The sequence below is a fragment of the Phyllopteryx taeniolatus genome, chromosome 3 (assembly GCF_024500385.1).
Source record: "Phyllopteryx taeniolatus isolate TA_2022b chromosome 3, UOR_Ptae_1.2, whole genome shotgun sequence".
In the NCBI taxonomy this organism is placed as follows: domain Eukaryota; kingdom Metazoa; phylum Chordata; class Actinopteri; order Syngnathiformes; family Syngnathidae; genus Phyllopteryx; species Phyllopteryx taeniolatus.
This window is the reverse complement of record NC_084504.1, coordinates 10,524,141-10,543,457: the sequence shown is the minus strand read 5'-3', so window position 1 is coordinate 10,543,457 and position 19,317 is coordinate 10,524,141. Positions and strand designations below refer to the sequence as shown.

The window sequence follows — 19,317 nt, the reverse complement described above, 5'->3', positions numbered from 1 at the left end:
GACAACTTAATTGGTAACTTAGAACATTTGAAAATCACAACTTAATAAAGACTTGAGGCCATCACATTTTTCAAATAGGATGTTGGGGAAAACAAACCACGGACTTTCATGACACAGACACTTTTGGAGCCATTTGATTTTGAATGCATGATCAAGAGTTTCAAAGTCAATAGCATTGAACCGTCCTTCAGAGCAGTTTCTAATCATTGTAGTCCTTTTGACATAATCTCTTTTGTTTTTCTATATGAATTTAAACGGTGTGGAATTTATTGCAGAGGGTGTTATCAACACATAAAGATAGGGCAGGATAAACCATTTTAGAAATCCCATCAGCCTTGGCGAGCATTAGCCGTCCGTCCTTGTAAAGTGAGGTCGCTTTGAAGCCAACAGTTAAACACAGATTTTGCTTTTTGTACATTTGTAGAAAGGTCGGTCACTCGCAGAGTTATTCATTGTAATTCCTAGATATCTGAGAATTCTTAACAGTAATTCCACAAACGGATTGTTTTTTTTGTGTTTGTTTCATGAATAAACATTATTTCACACTTCTTTCTATTAATGACCAAACCAGAAGCATTTGAAAAGGCCTTCAATCCCTCCAAGACTACTGGGACCTGCTTATCATGAAAAAAATGCATGTGCCATATGCTAGTTGATTGATTAATAATGTGTGGTCTCCAATACTAACTCCTTTTGTGTGACTATAATTTAGAGTGTATAGATTCAACATCTCAGCTCCGACCCGACCTAACACAAAAAGGGAGAAATTGGACAACCCTGTCTGATACCTCGTTTAAGTTAAAATCTTTGGGAGGAACCTTCAGAATGAGCAATGTTGCTATTAATACCTTTATATAGTTTGTACCATTTCCTTAAGCCTCTCACCAAACCTAAAATAATTTAATGCTTTGTAGATGAACTCGTGTTCTGCAGTCAAATGCCCTGTAAAAATCCCCAAAAAGAATCAGCGATCAGTTAGATGCGAGTCGTCTATCAAAATCCAAGGTACCTTGAATGTAGCGCCTCAACCAAGTGGACGTTATAGATGGCTTGTCCTTTGAATAACTAGCCGCTCTATTGCAAAATTGTGGCACTATTAAGTAGGGCCCATCCGATTTTGATTTTTTTGAGGCCAATTCCAATTCCGATATTTGATTTCAGTAGTATTTAACTTTACAAGAGACATAAACTGATTTTTGTTTATTTGAATGTCATTATCTTTGTCTTATGTTGTAATGTGTCAACTGTGTAAAAACAAACAAACAAAAAAAAAGTTTTTAAAAAAATCGGCCATTTTTTTTTTCCGATTTGAAAAGGGCTTATATTGACTGACTAATCGATAGGGCCCTGCTATTAAGAATTAAAAACGAAAAGTGTAACGACTTTTTTTGTTGTTGTTTGTCCTACAGATGATTCGCCGCCAACGGAATCCCCCCCCTAACCCCCGGCTCCTACACGCTGTTGTTGCTGTTTTTTGTGCTTTTTAAAAAAATATTATTTTGATTTCTTCGGTTTTGGTTCCCAGAATCCTCAGCTGTCGCTTGTCAAGTCCACTTTGCTCAGGAATGGCGTCAGGAATCAATCAGTCTGTGGTTCCGGGATGAGGGAGAGTGATTTTTCATCTCGCCCCCACCCCAGCCCCCTCCTTTAAAAGGCTTTTTTGTCGTCGCCTGCTCATCATGCAGCCCCCCGAAAAAAACCGAGCAATTTATGCAAAGAGTCGACTTCATCAGCCACAAAAAAAGCCATGGTTCTTGCGGTTCTCCTCTAGAATCGTCCTTTTATTGTACGTGAAGCTTCTATTTTAGCCTTTGCGGGGTCAGCACGGGACAGTCTTAACGTGTTTGAAAGGGAAAGAAAGAAAAACACCCCCCGTTGTTTAACCTTTCTAAATAGTAAAAATATGTTTGTGTTGGGAAACTGACTATATTTTCCTCGTGTGCGTGCATGTGTGCGTGGCCTGCTGAGAAGACGTGTGCCCCTCTGCATGACTGTTAGCAGCTGTGTATACAAAGAGCATGTCAAGTGCCACACGGGCCTTTACCGTTCCGCCTCCAACACGGTGCTTCAGCGTCCTCATTTTGACTTGTTTTTTCTTTTTTAATTTAGCTCGGCCGTCGTCCGCACGCGACCAATTGCGTCACACGAGTAGCTTCTACGAGAGCTTGAAATTCCGCTTTCTGGTGTCCGTGAATGCAATACGAAAACTCTTCAAAAAGGTTCTAGTCCACTTTATAAACACAGCACTTAAGCTCCAAGTAGCTGGCATCTAACTAACAAGCTGTGTGAGGATAGTTTGAGGACACTGCCTTGGCTTATAGGAGTGAATGCAGCACGACAACTTTCAAAAAGCCAGTGGTCTGTTCAATATTTAAACACTTCAACTTAGCTGCTTGAGAATCTGCAAGGATAGTTTGGGATGCTCCTCCCCACCCCACCCCCACGAACGTGAAAAGTTCAATAAACTCGACTCAAAAGTACTTTCATTTCTTGAAATGCTGTGTTTTCCATCAAGAATTAAATAAAAAGGAAGACAAACTAATTTGGCTCGGAAGTTATTTTTTGGGCTATGGATTCTTGGAATTGAGCCACTGCGAACGTGAGGGGGCTAACTCCATTTTGGGCATTTTTGCAGGAGAGTTTAATTTCATGACGATGACGATCTATCAGCTTTATTTCTTTATTTATATGGCAATGATTACTTCTAGATACTTGTTTTTACAGAAGTTGTGGGTTTTCCTCAGGTTTTGACATTTTGGACTTGGATCACACTTGCAAAATCCGTACATTTGTCATTTTCATAGAAAATTGAACAACAAAAATAAATAAACAAGTAGACCTACTCCAAAAGCCTGTTTTTTTCTAATGGGTGCGGCCTTCTTGAAAATGGCCCAGTTGTTGCGCTGAAAAATCAAAGAGTGCAATAAAGAAATTCCCCCTAAATGTCAACATTGATTTAGACCAGTGTTCATCTGAAAGATATGCCTTTTCTCTATTCTGCACTTAAATGACAAAAGTGGAGTTGGCCCACTCGAGTTCTCCGTGGCTCAATTAGCTCGCAATTGATTAGAGCTACCCTCCTCAATGCTCATCTATTTGGGATGCCGCTTTTTCCCCAAAAACATGATTGCAGCACCAACAAGTTCAACTCCCAAGTAATTTTGTTTTGTGGGATGCTGCTTTTTCCAACAAACTAGACTGGAAAGTAATTTTATTTTTGGATGCTGCGTTTCCCGCACCCCACAAACATGAATGCAGCATGAAGACCAACAAACTCAACTCAAAAATGTGTTAGCAACACGTACTTGTAATTAGCAGCCAGCTAACTAACTAGCATACTGGCACTCCTTTCGCTATTTGATGTGGCTTTTCCCCCTAAACTGGTGAATGCAGTACAAAGACCAACAAACTTGACTGGAAAGTAATTAGTTTTTGGCGGGCGCTGCTTTTTCCCCACAAAGAAGAATGCAGCACAACAACCACTAAATTAAACTCAAGAATATTTTTTTTTTTTCTGATGCTGCTATGACCCACAAACATGAATGCAGCATGAGTGCCAACAAACTCAACTCAAAAATGTTTTTTAACAACACTTAATTGACAAGTAATTGCTTCAATTAAGTAGGTGTGTCCTAGCCAGTTGTTAAAGGAACAATCAACTTAAAATGACTCATTTAGCACTTTGTCAGCTGAGCAGATATTTAAAACAAAAATAAATAAAAATCATCAAACGCTCCTGCGGTGGCGGCGGCCTGTAGACATATACGGAAATATACGCATACTTGTTTGGGGGAGGCGTTCAAAGGCACCGGGAAGCAGCAGCACGGTTTGTGTGCTGATTAGCGCTTGTGCTTCATTCTTTTGTGTCTGTTTGTGCCTTCTTTGACGATTCCGTGTGCAGCTTCTGATGTGATCAAATCAAAAAAAAAAAAAAAAAAAAAGCTTTGTACATTTTAAGACTTGTTGCCACCCTTGTGTGTCTGTGCGTGCGCGATTTGTGAAGAAAAGCATTTCTATTTTTCCCTCTTTTTGTTTTCTCCCTTTTTGTGCAGATATTTTTGTCCGATGAATGTTTTCTTTCTATCAGACACTAAATGATCTTGTTGCTTCACTTCCTGTGTTTTGATTAATTGTGAAGAAAGAAAAATGATTTAAAAATGAAAAAAATGTCCACCTTGTGTTTTTTAAGGTGTCTGCCTTGACATTGTTGTTGGGTTTTTTGTTTTTTGGGTCAGTTTTATTATGTCGTTGTGAAAAGATTTGCTCTTATTGTTGAAGACTGTTTTTAAAAAGTGAATAATGAAATGGTCTTTTGCAAGCCAAGAAGAAGAAAAAGACACACTAACAAAGAAAAGTCAACAATCAGTATTGAAGTGACTGGACCGCTCTCAACAATCAACACATACACAATTGCCAAATAACGTTCTTTCTTTGGAGCAACCAATTCTAAATGTATTAAATTAGAAAATCAATAAAAGTGTTTTACCCCAAAATTTTCATGCATGTCTACTATTGATTTTTTTATTATTATTATTGTGTCCACCATTGAATGAAAACATACAACCTGAGCCAGGACTTTTCTCTTGCGCAAGAGGAGAAAGCAGTCACTCTCTCAGCGAGCAGGACCGTTTCTGCCATCTGCTTCCCCTCTTGCCCTTTTTATTAAGCTTGAGTAGGTGGTTTCACATTTGATGACCTTTTCAGGAACTGGTCTCTGAATGGGGGTGTGGGGGTTTATTGCCTTGTGGAATCGGCATTGTAGTACTTTTCCAAACTACTCGTTTCTAGTGAACAAGGGTGCTATCATCTTAATGCAGTTACAGCAACACTGTATTTTTATGCAATATATAAAATTTTTCCATCAGATGTGATGTTCTTAAAGCTACAGACACTCATTAAACAAAACCTTGATTTTAGCAATAAACAGGTGTGTGGAGTAGACAAATATTGTACTCAGGTAAGAGTACTGTTCCTTTAGAATATGACTCAAGTAAAAAGTAGTCCTCCAAGTAACTACTTGAGTGTTAGAAAGTACGTAAGTAAAAAAACTACTCAAGTACTGAGTAACTAAATAATGATTTATTTTTTTCAATCAGAGCATGAATGTTAAGTAAAATAAAAACTCAAAATATGAATGTGCAAATTCAGACAATGCCGAGCAATATCACAATCTAAAACAATAAATCTTCATAAAATAAAATCTTTGTAAAGTAACCAATTAAGGCAAATTCAGCTCCAAGAAATTGTTTTATACTATATTGTTTCCACTTGTTAAACAGCAGAATACTGTAGGCTCACCAGGCAGATTACAAAAACAGGAACAAGGCTGCAGTGGCTATAAAAAGTATAAACAACCCTATTCGAATGATAGGTTTTTGTGTTTCAAAAGAATTTTGACCAAGATAAATCATTTCAAACTTTTTCCACCATTAACGTGACCTAGAATTTGTACAACGCAACTGATTTATTTTTGTATCTTTTTGAGAGGGGAGGTGAAAATAACTTACATTTGAATGTCATTGACTTGGACTTGATGTTCGACTTGTTGCTTTCTTGGCCAGGTCACCATTGCAAAAGAGATATTCTGTTTTAACTGGTCTTTTACCTGCTTAAATAAAGTTTAAATAAAATAAATGAAAATAAATCTAGTTGCACAAGGATTCACTCCTTATAACTGGCACATGGCTGTGTTCAGAAGTAACAGATCACATTCATACTCATGTTCAATGGGAGTCCACACACACCTGCCACCATTTCAATGTTTAAGTGGCGGGGGACAACAACCCATGCATTGGGCCTTACAGAAACATTTGCATAGTCACTAAAATGACTGAATTAAGAAGCTGTTTGCTGACCTGACATTGATAGTGTGTGTGTGAGAGAGCGAGAGAGAGAGAGAACAGAATGTATGCCAAAAGATGCCTGTTTTACAGTTACTTGTGACCCTAAAATAGGGCTAATGTTGCCATATGCACAGCCACAACAACAGCAAAAACATCAACTTACCGCATGGTGTTTTCTCAAGTTAGAAGTGGGCTAAAATATCCAAATTTGGGCAGTAACAAAACTACGCTGCATGTTCAAGCTGCAGTTTTTCGTAGAATGAAATGTAACAGTAGCGGGTTATTACCCACCTCTGGCACTTTAAAGCAGCTGACTGACTCGACCATATAGAATATTAGTATAAGAAGAATTTAAATAAAATAGTTTTACATATTTCATAGTTCAACGTTTTTAATTCATATTTATATTGTATATATATTTATATATTTATTTAAACGGGTCAATTTGACCCACAAAATAACATGATGGTTAGTGATGTTCACAGTTCAAACCAAATTTCAAAAAGATTTTAAGGAATCTGTGAGGTACTCATTATTTAATATAAAAACCATGTGTGAAATAAAATTAAATAACAACACTGTAAAGCAACTGGTTCCATTGAAGAATCAACCAAAAGTAAAAATGTAAAAATAAACTTTTTTTTTCCTTTGAAGTGAAACTGAAAATTGTTTGGAAAAAAATCAGATAAAACTACTTCTGGAATTAGTTTTTTAATATAACTTTTTGGGGACATTTTCAAATGTGCAAATCTTGCAAAATTTAAAAGAATGTCATTGTTCTCATTGTTTAAAAAAAAAAACCTCCATGTGTACAATAAAATAAACTATACAGCAAATGGCTGCCATGACCATTATTTTAAAAAAGTTTAAAATCCACAAGCTGGCGTGTGGGATACATTAAATTGTTACATATTATCGCTGTCACCTTGTTGTATTATTTATTTCCAATAGGCGGCGCTCTAGTTCCATTGTAATAACAGTGTCGCATTCGTAGTTTCCGTTTTGTGACTTGTTAACAATATATAAATTAAATAACAAATAAAATGACGTCACAGTCGTAACAATACCTTTTTAAAATCCACTTATTTGACGTAATATTATGACATTCAAATTAGTTGTGAATCTTAAAATAGATAATTTAATTCAGATTTAACGACCGTGAAAGCCACAAAGATCATGTGATTTTAAGGGCAACACACAAACGATAAACTGTGATTAAAACGATGACGTCTCTCGAACGGCAGATTTTGTTTACTTGAGACCCGTCCACGTGGTAGTGACGCTTCGCCCATGCGCACTGGAGCCAGGCTTCTTGGCCTTCCCTTCTCCGCCTTCGATTGGCTCTCTCCCTCCAGCCCCACCTTATCAGGCCGCCAATTGGTCCGGCTGCCATTGTGCTCTTCGCGGATTGGACGCTATTTGTAGCCGCGCTTTAGTAGCTAGGCTACTGCTGCCATCATGGTCCTCGACAGAACTCGGAGATTCAATGAGGTCTCAATTAGAAAGGAAAACAAACCTTTGCGGATTTATTATATTAAGTACATAACGAACACATGATGATCCTGTGACGTTTGATTCGTGCCAAAAATGTGTTTATCTCTACGTTTGAAACACAAGAAGCAGTTGTGAGGAAGGGTGGCTAAAGTTAGGTTACTTAAATACGTAATATACCCAATATATATATATATATATATGTATATATTTATATAAAGTTTGACATAGATTAAGTTAGTGTTAAGTTTGTTTAAAGCGACTAGAGCACTACATTTCATTTGGCATCGAATAAAAGTTTATTTTTCCGCATTAGGAGTTAGTGATTTAAAACATAAAAATCCCCACGGCACTTAAAGGCAGCACAAGCATTGGAAGAAAAGCTGTTTTATTTGCACTTTTCCGCCAAGTTTTGCACCGCAACCTTCGTGTTATTTTATTTTATTCTAAGTCCTCGCTGCTGTCACGATGCGCCTCGTTGCTGTTTCTCTGAATTATTGATCACCAGAGACCCGGGCAGAAAGCAAAGGAGGCCCGCGGACTGTGTGGCAGCTGATGGCTGTAAGAGAGGCGCCCTAGTCCAGCCTGACAAGCCCCCGCATGCCCGCGATCATCCACCAGATAACCGAGTATCCTCCCACCGCCAGGCCGTCCAGTCGGCCAAGACGGGCTGCTGCGGTCCGCATGGGACAGTGATCCTCCGTGCGGGCTCCCCAGGACTCAGCGAGTGTTTTCGGGGGTGAGTGACCTGCTTTGGAGGACACACTTGGTTGGTCCTTAAACGTCTCGTTATGATTTCAGATCGTTTTGGTTCAGTTTAATAATTACTGCTTGACAATCATTTTAAAGGTTAACACACTTTAATGCCACAAGGGAGGTCGCTTTACTGTTTTTTTTTTGGACGTTTTTTCAGCGAAAACAGCCCGATGCTGTTTCTGCGACGTTGTGTTTAAGTGCGGCTCGTCCTTCTCGCCACTGATGTTGTTTTCATTGAAGTCAGCCAGCCAGCTGCATTAAAAAAAAAAAAAACGTGTGCGCGTGTCCGTACAATAGTGATGTCATCGCCACCGAGCTCAGCTGTTTATTTTTTTTATTTTTTATTGGTTTAATCGAATCACTTGTCCAAACCTCTTTGGCACGAGACGTTTTATTGATTGAGCCTTTCTAAAATTAACCGTGTGTGTGCGCGCGTGACTTTAAAGTGACCTCAGCCAGCTCAGCTTTTATCAGATTAAATATGACAGCCTATACTAGCCTTTTTTTTTTAATGCAATAACGTTAAATCTTTTCCAGCTTGAATTAGTTTTTGTGACTTAAATGACGAGCTGTGACTTTATCATGAAACCACACGAGGCAGTAAAAAGTAATAATAATCCTGTGTTGTTGTGTGTTTGTGTGTGTGTTTTTTTGGTTTGTTCTGTTTTTACACGTGAAATTCATATTCTCGTCTTGTATTTATTTACACATCCGGGGATGTGCCTGCCTCCCCCCCGCTCGTTTGGCGCGTTCATGTCACATGGGAAATAATCCTCCCAGTAAACACGACGACTTGGAATGCTTTAAAATCTCACTGTGACTGAATTGTCTGTTTAGAACAATGATTAGATGTCTATTGTGTCACAAAATCTTGATCTTCATAGTAGGAAGTGTTGTGTGTTTGTTTTAGTGCATATATTGTCTATCTTTCTATCTTTCTACCTATCTATAATCTGTCAAACAAAAAACGTGCTTAATCGGACTAATCATAGCAACAGCGATAATCATTATGAATATTGTGCACGTCTATTTTATAAAAGTAGTTGAAAATAAATAAATACTAAATACTCGTCAGCTACATTTAAAGTGATCATAGTTGCTTAGTAGTCTTTATTTTTGCAACAAAAAAAAAGCAGAACATGTTGACAAAAACATCTCGAGCCGTATTTTCCCATTTTTCCCAGGGGACCGTGAAGGCAGCGCCGTCGCTGATTGGCCAACCCGGCCGTCAATCATCTTCGCAGCAGCACCCTCCCACGTGGGTGACGTTTCCGTGCCAAAGCGGGCAGGCCAGTGCGAGACAACAAAAGCTCGCGTGGGGGACAAAATGCGAGCCGTCGCTGGGCTAACACTTCGTCACTAACCCGACACACTTGCACACATGGACTGGAAGCGAGCACGATGACTTTTACAAGGAGATTGTGACGACAACAAGGAGCTTGTGTTGTGGTGCGTTTGGGTGTGTTTACGTGCTCGGCAGGCTGTCGTCCGTCACAACAAACATTCAGGTGCGTGACAACACTTTTTTTAATAAATGATTTTCGTGTCACCATTTTAGTAAAATCATCTAATAAACAAGTAAATGTACGTGCTGTCGTGGTGACTTCATGGGTCAGAACGCAAGGTGGGAAAAACGGCCACGCTGTTGCTCCGAGCTGAGTTGTCGGCGAAGAATTGACACAAAAGAGCCAGTAAGCGTTTAATTTGGTCGAAAACACGCCAGTTCGGTTAAAAGTATTGTTTGGTGTTGAGAAGGCAGCAAGGCTTATGTCTGCACTTCCCGTCTTGAATGTTTCTTTGTTTGCACTTGAACTGCTCACTTCCTCTTTGCTTTGCTTTTCTCACCTGTGCAACCAAACAAAAGGGAAAACAATGTTTGGTTTTAAAACATTAGCATTGTTCGACGTCGACGTTTGTACAACTTGACAAAATGACTTTTGTTAGCACAATGCAAGCAATTGAAGTGTGACAAAAACTTTATAAAACTCGACAATAAAGGTAGTGTTGGGGTCGTGGTTGCTTCAGATGCTCGAACCACGCTCGGAAAAAGCATTGTCTTCAGCTTTGTTGTCACTTTAGCAGCTCACAGTCTCTTGTTCTTAGTGTTCTTTTTTTATCACCTGTGCCACCAAACAAATTTGCATAGCGGTTTGTTGGTGAATTTGACACCCACGTTGACTTAATGTGACAAAATTCGTATTTCTTGATGACATTCTTAATTGTGGTCACTTAAGTTAGACACAACAAAACAAATCAAAGGTGGTCGTGGTAGCTTCAGGTGCCCGAACTGCGGGGGTGCGGGGGTGAAGCAATGTGTGTAGCTTTTTTTTTCCCACGTTAAGCAGCGTAGTTCCTCATTTTCTTCTCACCTGCGCTTTCCGAAACAAGAGCGAGGCGAGACAGAATTTGAAAGAAAACCAACAAAGGTGGTGTGTGGTGACGCGGTGCCTTCACGTACCCGATGAAAAAACGACGCCTCCGGCTCTGTTGATAACAAAACAACGGCAGACTTGTTTTACAAACATGTTCGGTGTCGAGCGAGCCGTCAAAAATGTCGCACCTACTCTTTATTTTTTTTTACTTGAGTTTCGTGCAGTTGGTGTCGAGTGGGATTGCGCATGCGCAGCAGCTTTTGTAATCACAGACGGTGAGCAGGAGTGCGAGAGGCTTAATTAAAGTGGGCTAATTAGATGAGGCGATGAAAGCTGTCTGACACATGCGCACTAAACACGCACGCGTGCGTGTGCACGTGCACGCCACGTCTCCTTCCTGTTGAGCTCTGTTTGCTGCCTTGCTTTTTCTCTCCTGTGCAAAAACATTGTGACTTCACTGTAAAGGTGTGTGTGTGTGTGTGTGTGTTGTCACGGAAAACAACGATGTGACTAAAAAAAAAAAAAGTACTTTATGCATTAAAAGCAACAGGTTTTTTTTTTTTTGTTCACCCCCCAAAAAAACAGAAAACCTTTCCATCCTAAAGTCGGATTTTCACTAGATTAACAAATTGCGACGTTGACATCTGTCTTTTGTCCGTAAAAACATGTTTTCACATGGGTAACTATACAAAAGGCGAGGGGGGAGGAAACGGCGCCCCCTGTAGACGGCCAAACTCCAATCAACAACAGAAGACCTCATAGTCCCGCCCCCGTCGAGTTTGATTGACAGCAGGTCCGTGAAACCCTCGCTGTGGCTGCTTGGTTGTTGTGACATTATTTTTTTCCCTATAGACTGCCTGCCATTCAATAGATTAGCACTACCCAGAGAAAGGATCCTGGACCTCTCCGAAGTACTATCCTGCCAGCAGTGTCCTCTTTTGACCCTGATAAATTGCCCTGCAACTCAATTTAGACAATCATTCCTGCCATCCAAAAGCAGGCTCAAAGTTTATAGTTTCACCAAAAGTTACATTTTTGAACCTGTCAAAACCACTACACCTCAGCGTTGTCTTCTTTCGGCGCTTTTAATTACCACAGCACTAAATGTACACAATGGTTCCTGCGGTCCAAGAACAGGAGGAGGAGAAGGGGCAGTAAAACGGACCCAAAAAACTAAATGAACTAAATTTAGACAAGTTTCTGCTGTCTAAACACACTCGAAGTTCGCAGTTTCACTTAAGTCATTTAATGCCACGGACGTACTACTATGTCCTCATAAACCCATCCATTTAGTGCCACGGATGTAAAATTACGTTTTCTGTGTTTTTTATTAATGTTCCAGGGACCTTTAATTTTTAGCTGTGGAACTAAGAAGGTTCCAATCAGATTTGTTCAGCACTACCCAAAGAAAGGAAAGTTCCAGGTATTTTTTTTAGTTCTGTAGTTCCTGGAACCCGGTACTCAAAGTGCCTGTAGTTGTTTACGATCTCACTGAGGCACGGAACGTGTTTTGTAAAGCAAGCGTTGTCGCGGTTTGTGATGTTGCCGATGTTGCGGCGCTTTGCGACGACACGGTGCATCACGACGAAGCGAATGAGGGTGTCACACGGTCCTTTCGTCTTTCCTGTCGGGCGGCAGGTGTGATTTCCTGGCGCGGCGTCGGTGTGGAGCTGCCACACGCCCGAGCCCACCGGCACCACGACGGCCCTGGCTTGCATCCTCCAGTGTTTGTTCTGTCAGCAAGTCCAGCAGAGTTGCAACCCGTCCGGAGCGGACGGCTGCGCCGGCGAGGAGCTCCGGCCCTCGGACATGGTCAAGATGACCAAGTCTAAGACCTTCCAGGCCTACCTGCCCAGCTGCCACCGCACGTACAGCTGCATACACTGCAGAGCGCACCTGGCCAACCACGACGAGCTCATCTCCAAGGTATTTTTTGCTCGTTTGGCACGTGTGGAAAAATGGCAAGCTTCACCAGGGGAACCGTTTCAAAGTTACATTTAAGACAAGTTAAGGGCTTCAAGCCTTTGTTAGGATTTCAAGTCAAGGTTTAGGGATTCAAATTAGGGTGAGCCAGGTGTTCGAAACAAGGTTTGGGTTTCAAGCCCATTAGGGGTTCAAATTGGGGTTACGAGCCTTTTCACACTGCACTTGCCAAAGCGCCTGACCCCCTCGACCTTCCCATTCATTTTCTGTGGATGCGGAGTGCGTCTGACGCTCAGTGTCGTGTCAAGCTCCTCCGATGGGAGAGAGGCTGGCAGAGTGATTTCTGAGTGCTATTTCGGCAGTCATACTGTAAACTGCAAGGGGGAAATGGAGGAAGGCATAATAATTGCATTGTCTCACTATCCCCAACTTTGGGCCAATAGTAAAATAATATACTGTGATGTCTCTGCGGGAGGCTTTCAAATTCCCTTTCAAAGATCCCTGCTCAGCTTGAAATACACCTCAAAGCGCTCTTCCTGGAACGAGGAAGCTCACAAACATTATTCCAAATGCATATTACCGAATTGCGGTCCACTCGGCGGGGGAAAGCCCCCCGACTTTATTCTGGCTTGAAACCCAGCTTTGAATGACTGAAGGCCTTTTCACACTGCACTCGCTCAGTGTGAAAGGACGACGACAGCGGCAGCGGTGCGGCCGTCCCGTGTTTGGAAGTGGTGACGTTCGAGGCGAGGAGAAAGTCGGGAAGCTTTCCCCGCTGAGTGGACCGCAACTCGGCAATATGTATTTGTCATTATTGTTGGCTTGTTTGGGGCGGGAGTAGACGCAGCGGCAAAAAAAATAAAAAATAAAAATAAGGGTATATTCCATACTAATTTCACGGCAGCAATTCAGAGTTCAAACTTTTCTGTAGTAGTTTTGTAGTTTTCGAGGTGTATTTCAGGCTGAGCAGGGAGCATTGAAAGCTCAAATTCGCCCAAAGTTCAGGATAGTGTGACACCGCAATTATTATGACCTCCTCCATTTCCGTTTACAGTACAAGTCCACCAAAATAGCACTCCGAAATCACGCCGCAAGCTTTGCTCCCATTGGAGGAGCTTTTTGACATCACGGCGTCAACGCTTGAAAATAGAACATTTTTCTATCTGGTGACGTGACGCAGAGCGTCACTTCAAAACGCACCATGCCCCCCCCCCCAGCACACACAATCAATGGGAAGGTCGACGGCGTCAAGCGATTTGCCAAGTGTAGTGTGAAAGAGCCTTTAGGCTTTCAAAGTAGGGTTTCAAATTAAGGTTTGAAGTCAGTGTTAGAGCTTTAAATTGGGGTTTCATGTCACAGTTAAGGTCTCAAGCCAGAATTAGGGTTTTAACAAGGGTTTGTCTTTCATAGTAGGGTTTCAAGAAAGGGTTAGAGTTTCAAACCTGCGTTAGGGTTTTATACAATGGTTGGTCCTTCAAAGTACGGTTTCAAGACAGGCCTAGGCCTCCAAATTGGGGTTTCGATCTGGGGTTAGGATTTCAATTCTGGGTTATGGTTTTAATCAATAGTTGGGGTTTTTAAGTATGATTTCAAACCAGGGTTAGGGTTTCAATGGGGGAGCAAGGTTGTGTGTGCATGTGTAGAAGTATCACAGTTCAAGTGTGTTTGTATATCAGTGTGTCATTTAGTTTTTGTGTCAGCATTGTGTTTGCGTGTCAGCCCCATCACAACACACATACACGCTCTGTCTCTGGTGTCAAACTGGTGGCCCGGGGGCCAGATCCGGCCCGCCACATCATTTTATGTGGCTCGCGAAAGCAAATCAAAATTTCTCATGGTGTTTTGGTGTGTAATGCCATTTGAGATCTTTGCAAGCATTTTTTTGTTACCAATGAAAAGAAATGTAATAGTTGAAAAACATGTTTTTATAGGCTTGTGATTTCCAAACTGGCTAGTCATCAATGTGTTGTGTATACTGTATGTAATTACAGTATAGGAGGTAATCTTTCATTTATATGAGTTCACAGTTGTAGCGGCCCTCCGGGGGAAGTCATAACTACGATGTGGCCTGTGACAAAAATGAGTTTGACACCCCTGCTCTGTGTCATTCGAACCCGCCTCCGGGTAAACCGGGAAAACGGGCCGAGCGGGACTAACGAGGGAGACGTTAACGTGACTGTCTTCTCTTTGTCTTCTGTCTGCTTTCAGTCCTTTCAGGGCAGCCAAGGAAGAGCTTATCTTTTTAACTCTGTGTAAGTCTCACACCCATTCACATCCATCACCTTTTAGAGCATTTTCAACAATTCTGCCCCCAAACCCACGTTCACTGAGCAACATGAAATTTGGTAGACATGTCCATCATGAATAAACAAACCCACAAAAAAGATGGCATGCCTGAAAAGACACAAAGTCTGCATTGTAGGCTAAAGGCTTCTTTATACTCGCGGGGGCTGCGACCGCGCTGACGTCACTGCGGCTTTCCCGCGCGTGGTTTGCCTTTTATACCCGAGCAGTTTTGAAAATGTCCTGCAGTTCTCCTCCAAGTCGGGGGTGTCGCTACGACTGGTATTGGCTAGGACGCCGCAGGGTGGAGTTTCCTCTGCATTTTTGGGGCATTTCCGGTAGCCGTTTTTCCTTTCCTTTCCGTAACCAGGAACAATACCAGACATTTCAAATGCGAACTTCACTCCTACTAGAGCGGTTTCCAAAATTCAGCCCCTGAATCCAGTTTCACTTAGCACCATGAAATTCAGTAATTATGTTTATCATAAGTAGACTCACAAAAAGGTCTTAAGAAGCAACACAGGAAGACAGCCATATTTGTTCACAGTGGTTATTTTAGACTCATTTCCAGGGTCCTTCAAAGCGACGAACATTAGTAGTCGTTTTCTTAATTTTGTATTTTCAAGTCGGCCCTGAAAGCCAGGTGCACTTAGCAACATGAAATTTGGTAAGCATGTCTATGATGAGTCGACCCGCAAAAAAAAATGAAAATACACAGGAAGGCTGTCATTTTGGCTCAAAGCCACCTTCTTAGGTTCAATTTGTCGATTTCCCAACACTCGACTTGTACTTGCTGTTGTACTTGCGTGTATGTCGATTGACATGCCGTGTGGTGTACTTCCTATGTGGCGGCACAGGGTGAACGTCGGCTGCGGTCCGGCCGAGGAGCGGGTTCTCCTCACGGGTCTTCACGCCGTGGCCGACATCTACTGTGAAAACTGCAAAACCACGCTGGGCTGGAAATATGTGCGTTGTCACACACGCTTTATATAATGGACACTTTTTGTTGAATTATTACTACTGCAGGTCACTTTGCTGACGACAACAACTACAAACCTTTGAAGTTAGGGTTTCAAATGAGGGTTTTCAGAGAGAATTAGTGTTTCAAGACAGGGGTCGGCTTTCAAATTTGGGTTTCAAGACAGAGTTATAGTTTCAAACAAAGGTTAGGGTTTCAAGACAGGGTTGGGTTTTCAAAGTATGGTTTAAACCTGGGTTAGGGTCTCAATTAGGGTGTCATCCGGGGTTAGGTTTTTAACATAGGGTTTCAAGGCAGGTTTAGGATTAACACCGTCTGCGAGGTTAGGATTTGAAGAATAAAACCTTGCTAGTGTGTCTCAGCTAACATTAGCATGTATGTTTTTCAGGAGCTTTTTTTTAGTTAAAAACAAATTGTTAAAATAATAATAAAAAAAAAAAGCTTGCTAGTATAGCTAAACTAATAAGTGTGTGTGTGTGTGTGTGTGTCTTGCAGGAGCACGCCTTTGAGAGCAGTCAGAAGTACAAAGAGGGAAAGTTCATCATCGAGCTGGCTCACATGATCAAAGACAACGGATGGGAGTGACTCAACGCTCTGGCTTGGGCGCTCGCTTGTCAAACTGTGACAAGTGGACCCCCCCCCCCCTCTCAATCCCAGCCCCCCCACCCTCTCCACGTCGTCTGTGACATCACGCCACAGGGAGGCGACCATGCTTTCAACTGACTTGTCGTGGTGACCTCTTGCTGGACAGCGATGGACCACTTCTTTACGTTAGTGGATAAGCGGTTAGCATCGACTCGCTTTTTTTCTTTTATTTTAATGTGACGCGCTGCTGATATGGACGTCGTTTTGATAAAATAATGTAGCATTGGCGAAGGAGCTAGCACGTAAGCAAGCTCACAGGTTAGTTGCGCTGCTCACAGCGCTGAACTAATACGGCAGCGGGAACCGAACAATTCAGCGAGCTAGCATGTTGCTGAGCTAACAAGTTGGCGAACTAGTGTGGCCCTTTCGTAACAATCTTTACCCCTATTTTTATTATTTTTTTCTTTCCAAAGTATCAGATCGTTAGCAAGCTAGAAAGTTGGAGAGTTAGCATGCTCATTTCGGATTTTATTTACGATATTTCCCCTTTTTGGTTTCTTCTTTGGTGTTTTCCTTCCCAGGTTTCAGATCATGTTACAAAAAAACCATCATAGCAGTATTTCTCCACCATAAATATATGAAATTATGAATATATTGCTATTTAAATATATATATGAAAGATAGTAGTAGTGTTTGGTTAATACGAGAGTGGCTGGTCCCATTTGAGAAACTGATTGCAGATCCTTTGAAAGAAGTTATTTAGTACGTGGATATTATACATACATTTATAATTATATATAATTATATATATATATATATATATATATGCACTCACTGTTGTTCGCTCTCATGCACACGTGTGTATTTGCATTATGACGTGCAACTGTTTTCTGCACTTTGCGGAGTCATCTGCTTAACGTCAGCTTGGAGGTCAAACCACAATAACGTTCGGACATTTTCTCGTTTTTTTTAATGTTTTCTTTGATCATGGATAGTTCTGACAGACAATTTCTTGTTTTGCTTCTTTATCACAATTGTCTCATTTTAATAAGGATAGACCGCTACGACATTTTCCCTTTTTGAGACAGTCAAGACTTGTTTTAGTAATAATGCACAATTGGTAAGGTTGGGCATCGTTTGAACTTGAGCGATTCCGGTTCCTTATTTCGATTGAGATTCTTTTTAGGGGGCTGGGTCAAAAAACGTTTGCATGGTTTAAATAAAGTGTGTCCAAATTATGAATATTAGAAAAAAAAGTGAAATATAACTTTGTTAAAACTGTTATTTGGGACTGTTTCATCACGTCAAATGGTTTATGTGCAAGTTTTAACTTGACTTCCTGTTTTAAGCTTGTAGCCTTTTATTTTGAAGGGTACACACCGGAACTCAGACTTTTGGCACGAAAAGTAACTTCACACAGCACCGGTGATTAAAAAATAAAGAAATAAATAAATGGATGGAACCAAATGCTAAAAAAAATGTTGATTCCGTTCCTAAGCCACGGATGAGGCACAAGTTCAGTGTTGTGAATTTTGTCCCAATTCATTGTGATGTAAAGTTGCTTTGGTGAAGTTTTACTCAATATTAACGTTTTTCTTTTCTGTCATCAGCACTTACGTTGGTTTGAAGTAAATGCTAAAAACCATCAGTGCAACCGACCGTTTACCTTGTTAGCTGTCGCAATGTTAACATAGTCTTATTTTATTGTTTTACTCACCCAGTTGATTGAGAGTTGACTTCACTGAAGCTCCATGTGGTGTAGGCTGAGGCTCGGAGCGTGTCAGACACTACACATCATGAAAATCTCCTTTGCACAATATAATCTTATTCCAAGTGTTGCACTGAGGCGACTGATCATTAATGTTATCAAAGTTCAGACACACTTTTGTTCGCCGCCACTGGGCACAAGCATGTCTTCGTGTGTGTTCTTCTTTGTTGGTTTTCACCGCTTCGTTGGTTTTTGCCACTATTTCTTCGGGGTTGGTGGACTATTCATCGAAACTGGGAACCGACATTTCTAAATTTGCGCGACTCCGGGAGAACCGCAACGTTAGTCCCGGTCCCAATCGATTCTCGATGCCCAACCCTAACGATTGGATATTTTTCTTGTTTTTCACTTATGTGTTGATGGACATTTCCAAAATGTTCTCCTTTTTAAATTTCTTTCTGTGGTAGAGAGTTACGACTTGTTCCTGTGTTTTTTGAGTCATGACATTTTCTCATTTGACTTAAGTGAAAGAGAATTTTGGAATTTTCTTTTTAGTAGTTTAGTTTTCAGGTCTGTGATGATTTAGTTACCTTTTCCCGTTTATTTTCTGATAGTTACATTTTCTCTTTTTTATATCTATGATTAGTGACAGTTAAGATATTTACTCGTTTTACGTGTATGGTGGACAATTATTTTCTTTTTTTACTTCTCTGGTGACGGACAGTTACGACATTTCCTCGTTTTAAATTGTATTTCTGAAAAGATGGACAGTAACTACATTTTACTTGTATGATGACCGTTTTGAAATTTTCACCTGTTTTCGTTCGCTGTGATGACTGCTCTGACGTTTTCTCGTTTTACTTGATTGTCAGTCGAAAAATGTTTTTGGGTTTACTTATGTGGTGATCGACAGTTACATTTCCTTTTTTTTTTTTTAATACAATAATCATCAAGTCAGTTTATTATTTTGCTCTTGTGATGGCCAATCGCGACGTTTTACTTCTGTAGTGATGGACAATTACATATTCCTATTTTTTATGACATTCAGTTTTGACTTTCTTGTTTTACTAACAATGGACTGTTAAATTTTTTTCATTGTTGGACAGTTCTGACTTTTTCATTGAACACTTGGGACAGTTTCCTAGTTTTAAGTTTATTTCCGTGACGACAGACAGTTAACTACATTTTTTTCTGTTTTTACTTGTGTAATGGATGTTTATAACATTTTCTCATGTTTTCCGTTCTGACATTTTCTCATTTGACTTCTGTGATTACGAACAGGTTTTAGTGCACTTTACAATCTCAATGTTTTGAGCGTCTTTGGCCTCCAAGCTGCACCCAATCACATGGCTCCGCAAAAAAAAAAATGTACGTTGT

At 40.8% G+C, this 19,317-nt stretch overlaps 2 protein-coding genes across 3 annotated transcripts in view; both read left to right on the top strand.

The window, feature by feature from the left end:
- mapk1 (mitogen-activated protein kinase 1) overlaps positions 1–4,499 on the top strand; it is a 31,363-nt gene extending 26,864 nt beyond the window's left edge. Inside the window, exon 9 of the mRNA XM_061766949.1 lies at positions 1,410–4,499. The gene's annotated coding sequence lies outside the window, so the exon portion shown is untranslated. The remainder of the gene's footprint in view (positions 1–1,409) is intronic.
- A 3,042-nt stretch (positions 4,500–7,541) lies between these two features.
- Positions 7,542–17,699, top strand: ypel1 (yippee-like 1). 2 transcript variants are annotated; one of them, XM_061766947.1, is made up of 6 exons: positions 7,542–8,073; positions 9,275–9,598; positions 12,101–12,388; positions 14,594–14,637; positions 15,526–15,634; positions 16,143–17,699. In XM_061766947.1, the coding sequence occupies exons 3-6, from the start codon at positions 12,272–12,274 to the stop codon at positions 16,230–16,232; spliced, it is 360 nt and encodes a 119-aa protein (XP_061622931.1). In that variant the 5' UTR covers positions 7,542–8,073; positions 9,275–9,598; positions 12,101–12,271; the 3' UTR covers positions 16,233–17,699. The 2 variants fall into 2 exon arrangements, with proteins under 2 accessions (XP_061622931.1, XP_061622930.1); XM_061766946.1 differs by lacking the exons at positions 7,542–8,073; positions 9,275–9,598; positions 12,101–12,388 and having other exon boundaries at positions 12,397–14,637.
- Positions 17,700–19,317: the final 1,618 nt, after the last annotated feature.

Excerpts from the sequence above, each read along its gene's own strand:
- ypel1 (XM_061766946.1), top strand. The coding sequence starts at position 14,447 with ATGTGGCCTGTGACAAAAATGAGTTTGACACCCCTGCTCTGTGTCATT. Across the intron at positions 14,638-15,525 it reads GCTTATCTTTTTAACTCTGT|GGTGAACGTCGGCTGCGGTC; the intron begins GTAAGTCTCACA and ends GTGGCGGCACAG. Across the intron at positions 15,635-16,142 it reads CCACGCTGGGCTGGAAATAT|GAGCACGCCTTTGAGAGCAG; the intron begins GTGCGTTGTCAC and ends TGTGTCTTGCAG.